General features: G+C 41.1%; 1 protein-coding gene across 3 annotated transcripts in view; it reads left to right on the forward strand.

Annotated features, from left to right (window-relative positions):
- The window catches only part of KDM1B (lysine demethylase 1B), a 174,385-nt gene that overhangs the window by 55,043 nt on the left and 102,509 nt on the right, over window positions 1–16,833 (forward strand). For all 3 annotated transcript variants that reach the window (XM_029590738.1, XM_029590740.1, XM_029590739.1), the window contains exons 9-10: window positions 184–368; window positions 1,528–1,704. In XM_029590738.1, coding sequence (XP_029446598.1) covers window positions 184–368; window positions 1,528–1,704 — 362 coding nt within the window. The remainder of the gene's footprint in view (window positions 1–183; window positions 369–1,527; window positions 1,705–16,833) is intronic.

Consider the following 16,833-nt stretch of genomic DNA (forward strand, 5'->3'; position numbering starts at 1 on the left):
CGCGCACACACACACACACACACACTCTTCTCACACTCTGTATAAATGCAGCAGTGCAGGATAGGGAGATGACTGAAGGTTGATCTGCATACTTTAAAGGTCCTTTGAAGAGTAGAAGGGAAATCAAGAACCCTTCATAACATGAATCCCAAAATGTGAAGGTAATGTAGTCTTTGTCTTCAGTTGTAGGAATGAACCGATATTTCCAGCCCTTCTACCAACCCAATGAGTGTGGGAAGGCGCTATGTGTGAGGCCAGATGTGATGGAACTGGATGAGCTCTATGAGTTCCCAGAGTATTCACGAGACCCCACCATGTATCTGGCCATGAGAAATCTCATTCTAGCTCTGTGGTACAAAAACTGCAAAGTAAGTCTCTTCCTACACTCTGATCTCCTATATCTCTCAGATAATTTATAAGGTCTCTTATGACTCAAAAAAAAAAAAAAAAGAGTAATGAAAATGTTCGTTGTGCCATGAATCTCCTTTTCCTTCTTAGAAAATCGTGATTTATTTTTCCATCCCTCTCTTCCTTTCCCCTTTTATAAGTAACACTTTTTTTTCTGGGCAGATTGCTTAACATTGGCACTTTTGGGTAGGGTAGGAAAGAAGCACTGGGATTAGCAAATTGCCATGATTTCTTTTTAAATTAATTCCTCTATAAAACACCCAGATTTTCCAATTGGGCCTCATATTGAGAGCAAAAACTTATTTAAAAGCTGTTTGCCTTCTTACTGTTTGCCTTTTTTGAACGTCACGCTCCCCAAAATCTGAATTGGTCAAGTATAACATGAAATGTCATTTTTTTAAATTTATAAAACAGCAGTGTCTTCCCTGCTGTATCAGCAGGCTGAAATAGGACATCTGTGCTGAATTTTCGTGGCTTTGAATGATTGACTGACTTTTTTCTGAAGGGAGAATGAGTTCTTGCTATCATGACTAATCTTTCAAAACTGATGAGTTTTGTTTCCAAATTGGAGATCAATTATGGTAGGTTTGACTGTCTGTCCAGAGATTCTTCTTTCATTAGTTTTATCCTATTAACCCTATTTTAGAAGAATTAAAAGGAGAAAACCTGAAACTGCATCAGGGCTCCTCACTGTAAGAAGAAGATTGAACAGTGTCCGTTAAAAAGACTCATAAAATCAAGTCTGTCTAGCAGTTGTGTGCATTAAACACTTGGTCTGTATTCATTCATTACCTCTATAAACACAATATATTTGAATTAATAATAATTTTTTTGAATGGGAAGGCCGGTAAGTCAAACTCTTTGTTTTCAGTTGTGCCCAAGAGGCCCAGGCAGATTAAGTGACTTGCCTGAGGTAACACAGAAAATCTGTGACAGAGAGAGATCTTGAGTTCAAGTCCCAGCACAGCACTTTTCTGGCATCAGAGACTTGCATTCTAGCCACTGGGTCACCACTCCTCTTGCTTGAAACATGTCAGAGTACCTGGAACATATAAAGAATTGTTTTAGCATTTGGAGAAAATTCTAGGTTTCTTTTACGTTTTTGTTTCCAACATGCAGGAAGCACTCACTCCGCAGGCATGTGCTCATCACATCATGGTACGAGGACTTGTGCGCATCCGTTGTGTGCAGGAGATGGAGAAGATACTGTGCTTTATGACCAGGAAAGGACTGGTCAACACTGGGGTTCTGTCCATCCGTTCTGGCCAGCATTTCCTTCCAAAAGAGTATCACAATGTACGTAGTCATAGGGCTATAAATATTTTAGAGAAATAGAAGTTGCATCACATTCTTTGATCCAAAGCCCATCTCCTTCTGTTTGGCAGTAATGTATTTGGGGGGTTTTTTTGTTTTGTTTTTTTTTTAATTTTTATCCAGACTGAGAGCTCTTGGATAACTTACAGTCTCTTCATGGTTAAAACGCCATGAGAGAGCTGCATTCACATGATGTGGTGTATAGAATTTATTTTCCTGAGGGATAGAGCCGCAGTCCATTTCTATACACTAACTTGATTTATAAAGCCAAGTGAGCCTCCATAACTCAGCGTGTCTGCTTTTAGAACATGATAGTGTAATTGGATTTTGAAAGTGGAGTTTGACGTTCCTGGCATTGTGCTTGTTACTTGTTTTAGTCGGGATCCTGCTGACTGTCTCTTTTTTTTTTATGTATAATTGCATACAGTAGAATGAGTGATTTTCATGCCAAACCAAATAAAATAGTAAGCAGAAGTGCAAGAGGTAGGTTGGAGAGAATTATTTGTAATGTGAGTTTAGTAAGTCTGATATAAACAGTAGAAAAATTTTATAGTCTGTAAAAAAAAATTGCAATCTTTGAAGATTTTTTTTATGCTTTCCAATATATGGAGTGTTGGAAAGAATTGGACAAAAAAGATTGATGCCTGTCTGCCATAGGCACAATAACTATCCAAAAAAGGGACGGAAATTAACAACATTTAGCAAGCAGGAAGAAATTGTGAATATCTTGGGCGAGTTCGAGAACTGAGCCCTGGTCCTTCCACCTATCCCCCTCCTCCCCCCTCCACTCCCAAATATTTCCATTGCTTTTTGGGGGAATCTATTAGAAGCTGTTAGAATGCTGACAATTGCTTCATTCCAACCTTCTAGCACTCTTCCACAGAGCAACACATGCAGAGACAGAGAAATATAATTGAAATGGCTGGCAACAGATGGCATTAAAATACATTTTCAAAACCACCTCTCTCCTACTTCCAAATTCACTCTTACACAAAACACACATTCATACCCCCACTCATATTCAGACACAACCAACACACACCTACTCCAGCTCCTCATACACATCCACAAATCCACCTTCTCTGTACTCAGAACATGCACTCATACTCACACACTCTCTCTCCACATGTTCCTACACACTATACCCTTCCCCATCTCACACACACACACAGTCTAGTGGTTAGAGCAGCGGGCTATGAAGCAGAGAAACTAGGGTTGAAATACTGCCGACACTCCTTGTGACCTTGGGCAAGTCACTTTACCCTCTGTTGCCTCAGGTACAAACTTAGATTATAAATTCTCTGGGGATTGGGAAACTCCTACAGTATGTGAATGTAATCCACTTTGAAATGTTATGAAAGGTGGAATATAAATTAAAAAAAAAAAATTTTAAATAAGTTTTACCCTCCCCAACAAAGAGAAAATAACTGCAGTTTTTTAGTTCATACTCTCCTGGCAAGCACACACCCCACAATCCCCTTACCCACACAACTCTACCACACAATACTCCCCAACATATAAATACACATCCATATCCCCAAACACATGCACACATAGAAACACAGTGATGAACCTCCTGCCTGCACACAGTCCAAAAGCCCCATTCATGCTTTTTCCACAAAGCCCTCCCACCCATCCAACCTCTTACCAATTCAAAAACACACAATCCACACATTTCCATCCCTTGCATATTGGGCAAATCACTTCACTCTCCACTGCCTCAGGTACAAATTTAGGGGATCATTTAAGGATTTTCTTCCTTTTTGTGTCTATGGGGAAGATGCTTGGTAAATCAGGGCCTTAGTGAGCGCTCTGGGAATAGGGAAATACCTACAGTTCCTGAATGTGATCCACTGTGAAGTGACATGCAAGGCAGAATATAATAAAGAAAAATCATTATTAAAATTATATACAGCCCTCTAATCTTTCCCCTCAATTACACCCACATGTCCAAGTACACCTCCACCACTACTCCCAACATGCACTCACTATTCTCACCAACACATATACATCCACCATAAATTCTCCTCATTCCCACACATGCCCCTTCTACACATCTCTGCTGCAAAGCATTCCCGAAGCCATGCTTCTGCAAGCTTTTCCTACTTGCTTTTACTTTTTTTTTTTTCTCCAAAATAATTTTTATTTTGATAATGGCTGAGTATATAAACAATGAAGAAACATAAAGGTAGGTTTTAAGACCTGCACACGATTGCCGGTAATTGCAAATGGTCACGCCAATTTTATACCATGCCCTCATAAACACATGCATGTAAAATCGCCTACCCACGCGGACATGCCTGCCTGATTTTATATCTGTGCGTGCGAGCGAGATTATCGTCTCACGTGCGTAAGTGGGGGATTTTAGTAGATGCGCATGGTGATGCAATAGGCCTTTTCCCCAGTTCCCTCCAGTAAAGGAGCGTACTTCCTAAACCCCCTACTTAACCTGCCTCCCTTTTACCCAGCTAGCTCCAACCCCTAAAACCCAGCTAACTACCCTAAAATGTTTTGTTTTTATACTTACCTGCGGTCCATAGCAGCAGCAGGTTACACGGGCCGGTCGGATCCCAGCGTGTGCTTGAGCAGGACTCTGCCTAACGGCGCTGTCCCGGCCCACCCATGACACGCCGGACCCGGACCCCAGCCTGCTTCTTTTTGGAAACTTCTTCACAATGCGCATACTGGGAGATACTCGTGTAGCTGTGGGCCTCTGAAGACACGCGCGGCGCGTGTGCAGCACAGCCACACGCATATCTCCCCTTTTTTGCCATGCATAAAGCTTTGAAAATTAGCTCTATGAGTAATCCTCTTCCATCATTTACAAGACAACAATAAACAATATTTCAAGATAAAACCAAGTTTTCTCACCACGTCTTTTATGTTATACATAAAACCCCCACCCCACCAGAGACATGCCCCACCACTAAAACACTCAACCCATTCACTCCCACATTAGTACATCCCCACCCCCTCAACCCTGTCATTTAAGTACTGTCCTGTCTTGTACCCACATTCAGCTGAAATTTCAAACGCTGGTGCGGGCAAAAACTGGGAGATACAAGCGTGGCCGGGCCATTTGTAAATTACGCTTGGTGCGGCCACGTGCGTATCTCCTGTTATCCCAGGACAAGCAGGATGCTAGTCCTCACATATGGGTGACGTCACCGAACGGAGCCCAGGCGGGAAAGCTTTCTGTCAAAGTTTCTAGAAACTTTTGACTGGCCCTGTGAGGCCACTGAGCATGCTCAGCATGCTATGATATTCTCTGCCACAGGTGTCTCTCTTTAGTCTTCACTTTTCCGCGCTGCCGTTCGCACCGCGGACTGATAGCCCTACCGTTGGGAATCTCGTTTTTGACTGAAAAGTCATTTTTTCTAAATATTCTCTGTCACGGGAAGATCTCTGCCTCGCCGGCTGGTGAGTACGGTTTTTTTTAAAGAAATTTTCGGCTGAAAATTTTTCACACACACACGTTCGTCATCGGCCGTCGATCAAAAATGACGACCGGTTTTAAAAAATGTCCGGTCTGCAACAGAACTATGTCTATTACCGATCCCCATTCGGAGTGTGTAATGTGCCTCGGGGAACAACATGATGTCAATTCCTGTGAGAAATGTGCTGAAATGACAGTCAAGGGAAGAAAGGCCAGGCAAGAGAAGATGGAACACCTTTTTTCTCTTCAACTAATTCCTTCTCCCTCAAAAGCACAGAGGTCGTCTCCGGCTGGCGCCACGAAGAAAGTTCTCCTTAAAAAACCGCGTCCGAATGGATCGGGGGACCGTTCATCCTCGCCATCTTCTGTACTCTCTGCGACATCAACAGAACGATCCAAAACTAAACATCGCCATCGATCATCCTCCGAAACACCGTCCCAGGACGAGTCGATGCCAAAGCGGTCTAAAAACCAAGACACACCGGTGATTGGGCCTTCGCCGTCACCGACACCAACACCGTCATCGATGGTCGTTGCACTACCATCGCATACACCATCGGCTCCCTCGCTCACACCACAGCTTGAATTGTCTGCACTGATTAAACAAGCTGTTTTCCAAGCTCTTCAAGAGCAACAACTTCCGACAGGCCTGTCGATGCCGACCTCCGAGTCGATGCCGACCTCCGAGTCGATGCCGATACCCTCGATATCGATGCCGATACCCTCGATATCGATGCCGATGGCTATGCCATCGATGCCGATACCTTCACCGTCAGTATCGATGCCGATGCTTCTACACCGAGGGTACTGACTCAATCTACATCGATGATTTTTCAAATTCCATCAACGAATCAAACGACTGCATCTCTGCAGCAACCTATTCCATTGGAGAAAGTCCACGATGAAGCATTTTATCATCGCCTCCTACAAAGATACCAAAAAGTCATCGACAAATTACCACCTATTACAAAAAGGAAAGTATCTGCTGATTTTTTTCCTCGATGATCCTCAACCTGGACCTTCCGGGCTGCAAGCCCCTCCAGTTCCAACAACTTATAGAGAGGAATCAGAAGACTCCTGGGATGATGAGGAACCCTCTCAATTTTCCTCAGAGGAATTCATGTCCAATCCTTCTTCTCCTGACCGAAGAAAGAAGTCACCTCCGGAAGATCTTTCCTTCTCATCCTTCGTACAAACTATGTCTGATTCCATTCCATTTAAATTGGCTGCTGAGGAGGATACCAGAACACAAACTCTCGAAGTACTACAGTTTGTGGATCCACCCAAACACGTACTAGCAATACCTGTACATGAGGTGTTATTGGAACTTCAAAAAAGAATCTGGGAACACCCAGCTTCCATACCTGCAGTAAACAAGAGTAGAAACTACTTACATTGTTCAACCAGCTCCTGGGTACCATAAACAACAATTGCCCCATCAATCTGTCGTTGTGGAATCAGCACAGAAGAAATCTAAACGTGTGCGTCCACACTCCTCCATCCCACCAGGCAGGGAGCACAGGTTCCTGGACACATTGGGTAAGAAGATTTACCAGAGTTCCATGCTGAGTACTAAAATCTCTGCATATCAACTCTATATAACTCAACATCAAAGAAATCTCTGGAAAGAGATGGAACAATTCGTCACTTCCTTACCAACTCAATTCCAAGAGCCTGCTCAAGAAATTATAACAAAAGGTCTTGAAGCAGGAAAACACGAAGTAAGAGCAGTTTATGACAACTTCGAAACTGCTTCAAGAACAGCAGCAGCAGGAATCACTGCTCGCCGGTGGGCCTGGCTCAAGGCATCTGACCTCGGGCTTGAGGTTCAAGATAAGCTTGTTGACCTTCCCTGTCTTGGTGACAATCTCTTTGGAGATAAAATTCAAGAAGCGATTCAACAGCTCAAAGACCACACGGAGACACTAAAACAACTGTCTCAGACCCCACAAGAATCTGCTAGTCAACCTTCTCGTCGACCTCCACGAAGAGATGTAAGACGCTCTTACTACAGGCCACGCAGATACTACCAACCAACAAATAGAGGTAGATCCCCTAGGCCAACTCAGCGTTCTCAAGCCAGACAATCCAGACCCGCCCGCCCACAACCACCGGCGCAGACAGGGCCTGCAACAGGCTTTTGAGGATTACACCAGAGAACAGATTCAACCTTGCAATCCCAAACCAAACCTACCAGTTGGAGGCAGAATATCCCTTTTTCACGAAAATTGGCAAAACATAACCTCAGATCAATGGGTTCTTTCAATAGTTGCCCGAGGTTACAAACTAAATTTCACTTCAATTCCTCCAGAATTTCCACCAACATCTTGCCAACAACAAAAATCTCAACTTCATCAATTACAAACAGAATTATCCACCCTTCTGAAATCCAAGGCCATTCAACCAGTGCCTCGGAAGCAGAAGGGCAGGGGATTCTACTCCAAATATTTCCTCATTCCAAAGAAAACAGGAGGCCTATGTCCCATCCTAGACCTCAGAAATCTCAACAAATTTCTAAAGAAAAAGTTCAGGATGGTTTCTCTAGGCACCATGCTTCCACTTCTTCAAGCAAAGGATTGGCTTTGTTCTCTGGATCTTCAAGATGCTTATGCTCACATTCCAATATACCCTCCTCATCGCAAATACCTGCGCTTCACAGTGGGTTTTCAACATTACCAATACAGAGTTCTCCCATTTGGACTGGCATCTGCTCCCAGAGTCTTCACCAAATGTCTAGCAGTAATAGCAGGACACTTACACAAAGAAGGTGTCCATGTCTTCCCATACCTAGACGACTGGCTCATAAAGAGTCCATCTCAACAAGGAGCAATAACTTCTCTCAACCAAACAATTGCTCTGCTTCACTCCCTGGGATTTCTCATCAATTATCAAAAATCCCATCTCACTCCAACTCATCTGCTTCAATTCATAGGAGCAGATTTGAACACAATCCAAGCAAAGGCCATTCTACCCATAGAACGGGCAGAAACCCTTATTCAGTTAGCAAGGTCCATTTCCTTACGGACACAAACCACAGCTCATCAGTTTCTGATTCTGTTAGGTCACATGGCATCAACAGTTCATGCTACTCCTATGGCAAGGCTAGCCATGAGAGTAACTCAATGGACTCTAAGGTCACAATGGATCCAAGCAATTCAACCATTACACTATCCAATTCAAGTGACCCACCAACTAAGATCGTCTCTACTTTGGTGGACCAACATGGACAACCTGTGCAAAGGCCTACCTTTCCAACAACCTGTCCCACAGACTACTTTAACTACGGATGCCTCCACCTTGGGATGGGGAGCTCATATAGACAATCTCCACACACAAGGAACCTGGACAAAACTCGAAGCAACATATCAAATCAATTTTCTGGAACTTCGAGCGATACGTTATGCACTGCATGCGTTCCAGGATTGCCTTTCACGCAAGACTGTTCTCATTCAAACAGACAATACAGTAGCCATGTGGTACATCAACAAACAGGGAGGTACGGGCTCGTATCTCCTTTGTCAAGAAGCTGCACAGATTTGGGGCTGGGCCCTGACTCACTCAATGTCTCTACGAGCCATATATCTGGCAGGCATTCACAATGTAGTGGCGGACCGACTCAGCCGTCATTTCCAACCACACGAATGGTCCCTGGATCCTACCATAGCAACCAGGATCTTTCAACGCTGGGGTCAACTGACAATAGACCTCTTTGCATCACCTCTGAATCACAAAGTGGACAACTTCTGTTCTTTACACAGACAGAAGAACCAACCAGCCAAGGACGCCTTTGCTCGCCCTTGGAATTCAGGCCTGTTATACGCGTATCCTCCAATACCGCTCATAACCAAAACTCTAGTGAAGCTACAACAGGACAGGGGGGCCATGATTCTCATAGCCCCGCATTGGCCTCGACAAGTATGGTTTCCCACACTTCTAGACCTCTCAGTCAGATCCAATTCGTCTAGGAGTAGCTCCCACTCTCATTACTCAAGATCAGGGACGGTTGAGACATCCCAACCTCCAGTCCCTGTCTCTGACAGCATGGATGTTGAAAGCTTGATTTTACAACCACTCAATCTTTCATCTCATATATCTCAAGTGCTTATAACTTCACGTAAACCTTCCACACGGAAAAACTATGCTTCTAAATGGAAGAGATTCACTTTGTGGTGCTCAGCAAAGGATATAAATCCTTTCATTTGCCCCGCAACTTCTCTTCTAGACTACTTATACCATCTTTCGGAATCTGGTCTCCAGACTTCATCCGTAAGAGTACATTTAAGTGCAATCTCTGCTTACCATAACAAGATAGCAGATGCACCTATATCTACACAACCTCTCATAAGTAGATTTATGAGAGGTTTAACTCACCTCAAACCACCAATTCGAAAACCCGTCCCAAGCTGGGACCTGAATTTGGTTCTAACAAGACTCATGCGCTCCCCTTTTGAACCCATCGACTCTTGTAATCTTAAATTCCTCACATGGAAAACTATTTTCCTCATAGCCATTACTTCAGCTAGAAGGGTTAGTGAGTTACAAGCACTTGTCACATTCGAACCTTATACAAAGTTCTTACATGGCAGGGTGGTTCTCCGCACACATCCGAAATTCCTTCCCAAAGTTGTTACGGAATTCCACTTGAACCAATCCATAAATTTACCCACATTCTTTCCAAGGCCTCATTCCCATCCAGGGGAAACAGCCTTACACACTCTGGACTGTAAACGTACACTCACTTTCTACTTAAACCGTACTTCAGTCCATAGGAAATCCACTCAGCTTTTTGTTTCTTATGATCCAAACAAACCGGGTAAAGCAGTGGGTAAACATACCCTATCCAATTGGATAGCAAATTGCATAGAGTTCTGCTATAAACAAGCAGGCCTTCCTCTTCAAGGGCGAGTAAAGGCTCATTCCGTAAGAGCAATGTCAACATCAGTAGCACATTTTCGTTCAGTGCCAATCTTAGACATATGCAAAGCAGCAACATGGAGTTCTCTTCACACCTTTGCAGCTCACTACTGCTTAGACAAAGAAGGAAGACAAGATTCAGCCTACGGACAATCTGTCTTAAAGAACTTGTTTCCTGTTTAATCCCAACTCCTCCTACATCCAATGTTCTGGGATCCTTGGCTGACTCATTCAACAACAATACTTCAATGTTGCCTCAATACAACCTGACTCAGCCTCTAGCTTGCTATTCACCCATATGTGAGGACTAGCATCCTGCTTGTCCTGGGATAAAGCAAAATTGCTTACCTTGTAATAGGTGTTATCCCAGGACAGCAGGATGTAGTCCTCAAGAAACCCACCCGCCACCCCGCGGAGTTGGGTCTCATACCTTTTATTATTTTATTTTTTGCTATCGCTTCATGCTATATAACAGACTAAAGAGAGACACCTGTGGCAGAGAATATCATAGCATGCTGAGCATGCTCAGTGGCCTCACAGGGCCAGTCAAAAGTTTCTAGAAACTTTGACAGAAAGCTTTCCCGCCTGGGCTCCGTTCGGTGACGTCACCCATATGTGAGGACTACATCCTGCTGTCCTGGGATAACACCTATTACAAGGTAAGCAATTTTGCTGTACATGTGGAAGTGCCCGGCTGGTCAAAAGGGATGGGGTGGGGGCAGGCCAGGACAGCGGCCATTATGCCTTGTCCTGGGGAAGTGCGTGCCGGCCATCTGCCGGCGCACGGAACTTACTTCACCCGCCAAAATGAAGTAAGTTCTACAACAAAAAAAATCTAATGGGGAGAGTTAGGGTCGGGGAGGAGAGGGGAAAAGGAAGGAAGAGTGGTAGACCACGTCACTGCACGGTTTTTAGTAAAAATCCCCCCCTTATGTGCGCAGGCCAATATAAAATCGGGTGTGTGTGTGCTCACAGGTAGTGGATTTTATAACATTGTGCATGGTGATCATGTGGAGGTATATTTTTATATTATGTCATAGAACACTCTACAAACAATCTGGTGAAGCAAAACTTAGTTTACTAAATGTTGTAAATATATGGATATTAAATCAGCAAAGTAATATCAACATTGAATACAATATCACAGTAAGCTGTACATAAATCAATACAAGTGAACTATGGATAGAACATTAATCAAAGAATAATAAAGAACAAAAGGATGAACATCTTCCTTTTTTCCTTTGAGCACCGAGAAAGTTCAATTCCACTGGCGTGTAAGTCATAAAAGTTAGTATAAACATATGTAAAATAGGATACAAAAACACCAAGAGAGTACATATTAATACTCAGTCTCACAGTGCGTGAACCGGTTGGTTCCCCTTTTGATATATTGTTGATTGTACATCACTGTGCAAGTGGCTTGATTTTTTTTTGGTTTCCTTTTATATAAGCCAGCATTCATAGGAAACCTGGAGGACTTTACAAGCCCAGAGACTCTGAAGAAAGAACCAGCTACCCACTCTTTATTCTTCCTCAGTTCATCTAATTAAAATAAGCAAATGCTATGTCTTTTATATATCCCTCATTGCAAGTTAGGTGCTTTAATTTGCACTTTTACCCAGGACGGTATTTCAGTACCAGTCCTTTGATCTCCCATTTGGTAAAGGACATCAGTTGCTTAACTTATTAATAGCTCATTGGTATGGGTACTAGTGTTTAGAATTTGATCTTCCCAGGTGATGATAAATACCAAATGTCATGGCCTTTGATGTTCCCAGGGATACCAAATGTTCCTTGGAGCCATCCCTACTCTTTATCAGCACATTAGTGCCAGGAAGTCTCAGGAATGAGGAAAGAAATGGTGATAGTGTTATCCCTTTGTACCATCCCTGCACTCAAATCACATGCAATATATTGATTCATACTTATCAATCACTGGAGTCTGTTCTGATCCACAGCTGTCTATTCGCGTTATAAAGCCTTCCAGATATCAAACTAGGTTGCCTAAAATTATCCTTACACATTCCATCCCCCATCTCTTTGGATCAGAATTCCAGATGATTATGTATATGAATTTTTAGCTCTTGATTTAAGTGACTCTTCGTGTATGGGAATGAGATGAACAACAAACCTCTATAATAGTACCTTTAAACATTATAATGAAAGCCATTACAATGCAAATCCTATGAGGAAATAGATTAATAATTTTGTTCCCCATCCTTTAATTTGTTCCCACAAAGATACAATTTTTATATCACTTTAGCTCTAGTAATTTAATCGGGGGACTATAGGGGTACCATCAGTAACGTCTACACAGCACTAGCAACCATAAGTGTTTTAGAGTGTATGGCATAGGCCTCATGGTGGTATTAACCGCAAATCCTAGTGCTAATCAAGGTTCTTTCTCTTAATTGAATATGTTTCTGTGATTCCACTGTAATGTGCTAAAATAATTCTAAAATTATGGACATAAACCTTTAAAGATTCAACCGTATTTTTCAATTCCTATACATCATGTCTAAATGTGTGTGCACCAAACTAAAATGTATTCATAAAACTTAATATTCAGTTTATTATTAATCTTAGATATTTGTCAACTTATTTCAGCACTAGGAAAGAGCTGTTTGCTTTAAATTCTCAATCTCCTGTCTCACGCTAAATAAGTGATTTTCTTAAATCATGTTTCCACTTTGTATGTGTGACCTTGCACTGTGGCCTGTGTAGACAGCAAGGTACCAAGCTATTTCTAGCAAAAGGAGAAATTAATCCTAAAATGTACTAGAAAACTAAATGATCATTGGAATCATACAGGACTACAAAAGTGCATTTCTCATTCCAAGTCTGGAAAGGAAATGATCAAGCATACATTTTCCTTTTCAGTCAAATGGGAAAGTAACTTAAATTTATATCCCACTTGACAGGAAATTACTATGTGTACAATTAGTCATTAGAGCTAATTGGTATAGTATATTCTATGATATACCAAACATGAGATGGCGTAATTAAAAAATGTTAAGAAAAGCCAATAATATCCCAAGGGATAAATTATTTCACGCTTACTAGTGTATGCATGGCATGTTACCTTAATTATCATATCATATGTAATATTTGTGAATGATCCTAATACTAAGCACATAAAAATGCAATATCAACTTTTTAAAGCAATCAAATGAAGCATTTTGTATAGAATGCTCATAAAGGTAGTCCAAAAATAGAGATGGAACAAGAATATACAGCATAGAAGGTCTTTTGGGTTTCTACTTGGTCAGGGCTTGTGAATTCATTCTTATTACAGACAAGCAGATCTAACAATGTCTGTCTGCAATGTACAAAGTACTTTAAAGAAGAAAAGCACAGTCTATTAGTCTATTGCTCTCTCTGTGTAATTGGTCATATGACTTCATCAGTTATTACCTAAACCCCCATCTAAATACACCTGGAGTTTAATTGACCTAGAAACTGGCCAATTTAAAATAGCAAAATGTACCTTTAATCTGCCAGGAGCTTTCTCAGCTTGGTCTCAGTATCTTCTGTCATCTGTTGCAATCCCCATTCAGGTAGTTGAACACATGGTTAGCTTATTCTGACTTTTGGGGATCACCCGCTTGTCAGAGTATGTAGGCCAGCTTTCATTGTGTGTTCAATGTCAGGCTCACTGCGCTCAGTGTAGCCTGCATAACAAAAGCTCCACAGGTGCTGCTGTTTGGGTGTCTCTCCACCCTGCGATGAAGTATGATCTCTGGTAGCCCACTGGCAGTGTATATAGCTTGCTAATTTTTTCTTTTTAGATTTCCAGAGCATTTAAACTCGGGTGTGACATATATTCCCCCACCCACCTGTGATACAAGAGGTGAAAAACAAACTTCTGTTTCAAAAATCTATCCTGATTCTTTCTTACAAAGAAAAAGTACTCTCTGAATGTTGTGAGAACATACAGACAGCTAATACCAGGAACACAGAGAATAGCAACTAAGAACTAATAAAACTGCATCAATTCAGTCGTTATCATGTATGTGAGCAACAAAATAGTGGCATCTGCAAGTATGTATGTAACTAGGTATTAACTAAGTGTATCATAAAAATATTTCATCATGATAGTTATTACATTTCAAATACAGATATATATTGCTTCGTAAAACAAATAAAAACAAGAAAACACAAGGACAGAGCTTATGCATAAATTCTAAGCACTTCAGTCCAAAAATGAAGAGTTGAAGGGGTCTTTCGGTTGTAAAGAATGTGATGGTTTTCCCTCCACCCGGTCCTAGTATGTACAGTTCATTCAAAACAGAGTTCTTGAAGCTTGTCATTAAAGAAAAACCTTTGCACTCCCATTATTAAATCAGATGCATGAATATGAATTAATACCTGATATGAAATAAAAATGTAAGTAAAAGAAATTATATGAAAGGAAGAAATCCCTCTCTATAATTTTTGAAGCAAAAAGCAATAAGATAAGAAGGAAACTTATCTCATCTTTTATATCAGATCTCTGTATAATTGGCTACAAACATCTGCTTTGTTCAAAGAGCAAGGTACTCAGAAACTAACTGCATGTTTCAGCTCATTCTGCCAATCAGGTTCTTTCCCTAAATAAACAGTATCTATAGTATTTCATTACATATCATAGTAACATAGTAATGATGGCAGCTAAAGGCCAAAATGGTCCATCCAGTCTGCCCTGAAAGCTTCCCAATGTAGTAACTGCCGCTCTGTGCAGGTTACCCTCAAGCTTTCTCGTTCATTCCCATCCTCTAGCCTTTAGGGATCCACAGTGTTTATCCTACGCCCCTTTTAAATCCTTCAAAGGGGTGTGGGACTAAATGAACACATTTAGTCTCATGACAGGTGTTCCGGTCTGATTCAGGACTGGAAGAACTTTCTTTTAATTTCGTCTCCTCTTTCTTGAGGCAGGATCTTCACTATCAGACTACATTGCACATCTGCCTGATGCAGAAATGAAGAAGAAAGTTGAACCATAGAGCAATGCTGATCATTTTCACCCAAGTATTTACCCAGTGCTTAAAAAAACCAAATCTTATTAGTTTTTGTACAAATTCAGTGCTAGTCATTTAAGAGGTATACATTCTCTGTTCTGACAAGATACAGATTTTACTTAACTGCAAATGAAATTAAACAGTCTTGCTAAATCAAGTTCATTACCTGCAAATATCTTTAATTCCCCATCAGTCTGTTGTAAACTTTTAAAATGAAAGATCAAGTCATTTAAAGGAGTTTGCTTCTCAGTTTGTAATTGCCTATGAGACATGCTTTCCTGCATCCCCCTCTCGACTCTCCTTTCTCTCTGCTGTTAACCCTTTGACTCCCTGTATCCTTTCACATTTTAAAACTTTAACACTAGTAATTGCTGCTACAGCAACTGAATTGTCAATATCCCTGATATTGGAGCCCTTATGGTTACTCATGACCCAATTCTGTATCCCTACACAATTGTGCAAGTCTACTACAATTGTAAGTTGAGACTGGGCTGTGATTCCTGGATCTAGAGCAGTTACTTGCTCCAGGAATTGGGCAGACAGCAGTTCTTCACTGCAGTAGCAATCAGACAAAAGCAAAAGACCTGATTCCAAACGGTTCCTGACATTTGCCACCCTTCTCTGGAAAAGACAGTTAACAATCTCTAAAATCAGAATTTTGTCCTAATGCTGTAAGTTCCCTTAAATCTGCAGTGTTTATTTGGTTCAGTAACTGTGCTGGAACATTAAGCTGTTCGTAACTAGTCTAGCCAGACATGCTAGCAAAAGCCTGGTCACCAGGAGTAGTGCTAGATTTAGCACTAACAGCAAAAAAGGACACATACTTTTTGTCACTTTCTGAATATATCGAACACTCTGGAAAACAATCTGTTGCTAAATTACATCCCTAATATTGTGTTACGATGACATAATATAAATATAATCCTGTTCGTGACGCCAAATGTGCACGTGGTCGTGTGGGGGTATATTTTTATATTATGTCATAGAACACTACACACACAATCTGGTGAAGCAAAACTTAATTTACTAAATGTAAATATGGATAATAAATCAGCAAATATCAACATAATACGGTATCACAGTAAGTTGTTCATAAATCAATACAAGTAAATAGGAGACCGAACTAAAGATAGAACATTTAATCAAAGAATAATAATAAGGAACAAAAGGACGAACACCTTCCTTATATGCCATCCTTTTATATAATGTGATTACTCTTTCTTTTTTTAAAGTCGACGTTTATTTTAAAATCAATGTAAACACTACGTCAACAATAGATTGTTCAGATATTTCAAAATTTCAGATTTTTCGAAAACCAGATCCCATTAAACAAGATCCCATTATTTATACATTGGGTGCAAATGGTTTATAGACCTTCATTCTATCCCGCGGTCTTTTGAGCATTTCTGCTCTTTGTTTAAGCCGCTTGTGGCTTAAACAAAGGTCTTTTTTTCACCAGTATCCAAATTTTTCTTTTTGTTTCGTTTTTTTTCCAAGCAATTTTCATTTATATAAAATATGCTGTAAGCTATTTCAAAGCAAGCTATTGAAATCTTCTTATTTCACTTTTAAAGTGGTAAGTTCAAGGTACTTTCCTTTCTGTGGTAACATAGTACAGTTCGACGTGATCACGTTTCGCGTCCAAAGCTGAGTCAGGAACTTCTCTGATAGCGGGTTAACTCTCCATTGTTAATGGGATATTCTTGGTTGCATTTTAATTCTTTAAATCGCAAACATATACATTGCGTCGTCGCGGTGCGGGAG

This window comes from Rhinatrema bivittatum, chromosome 2 (assembly GCF_901001135.1).
Source record: "Rhinatrema bivittatum chromosome 2, aRhiBiv1.1, whole genome shotgun sequence".
Lineage (NCBI taxonomy): Eukaryota > Metazoa > Chordata > Amphibia > Gymnophiona > Rhinatrematidae > Rhinatrema > Rhinatrema bivittatum.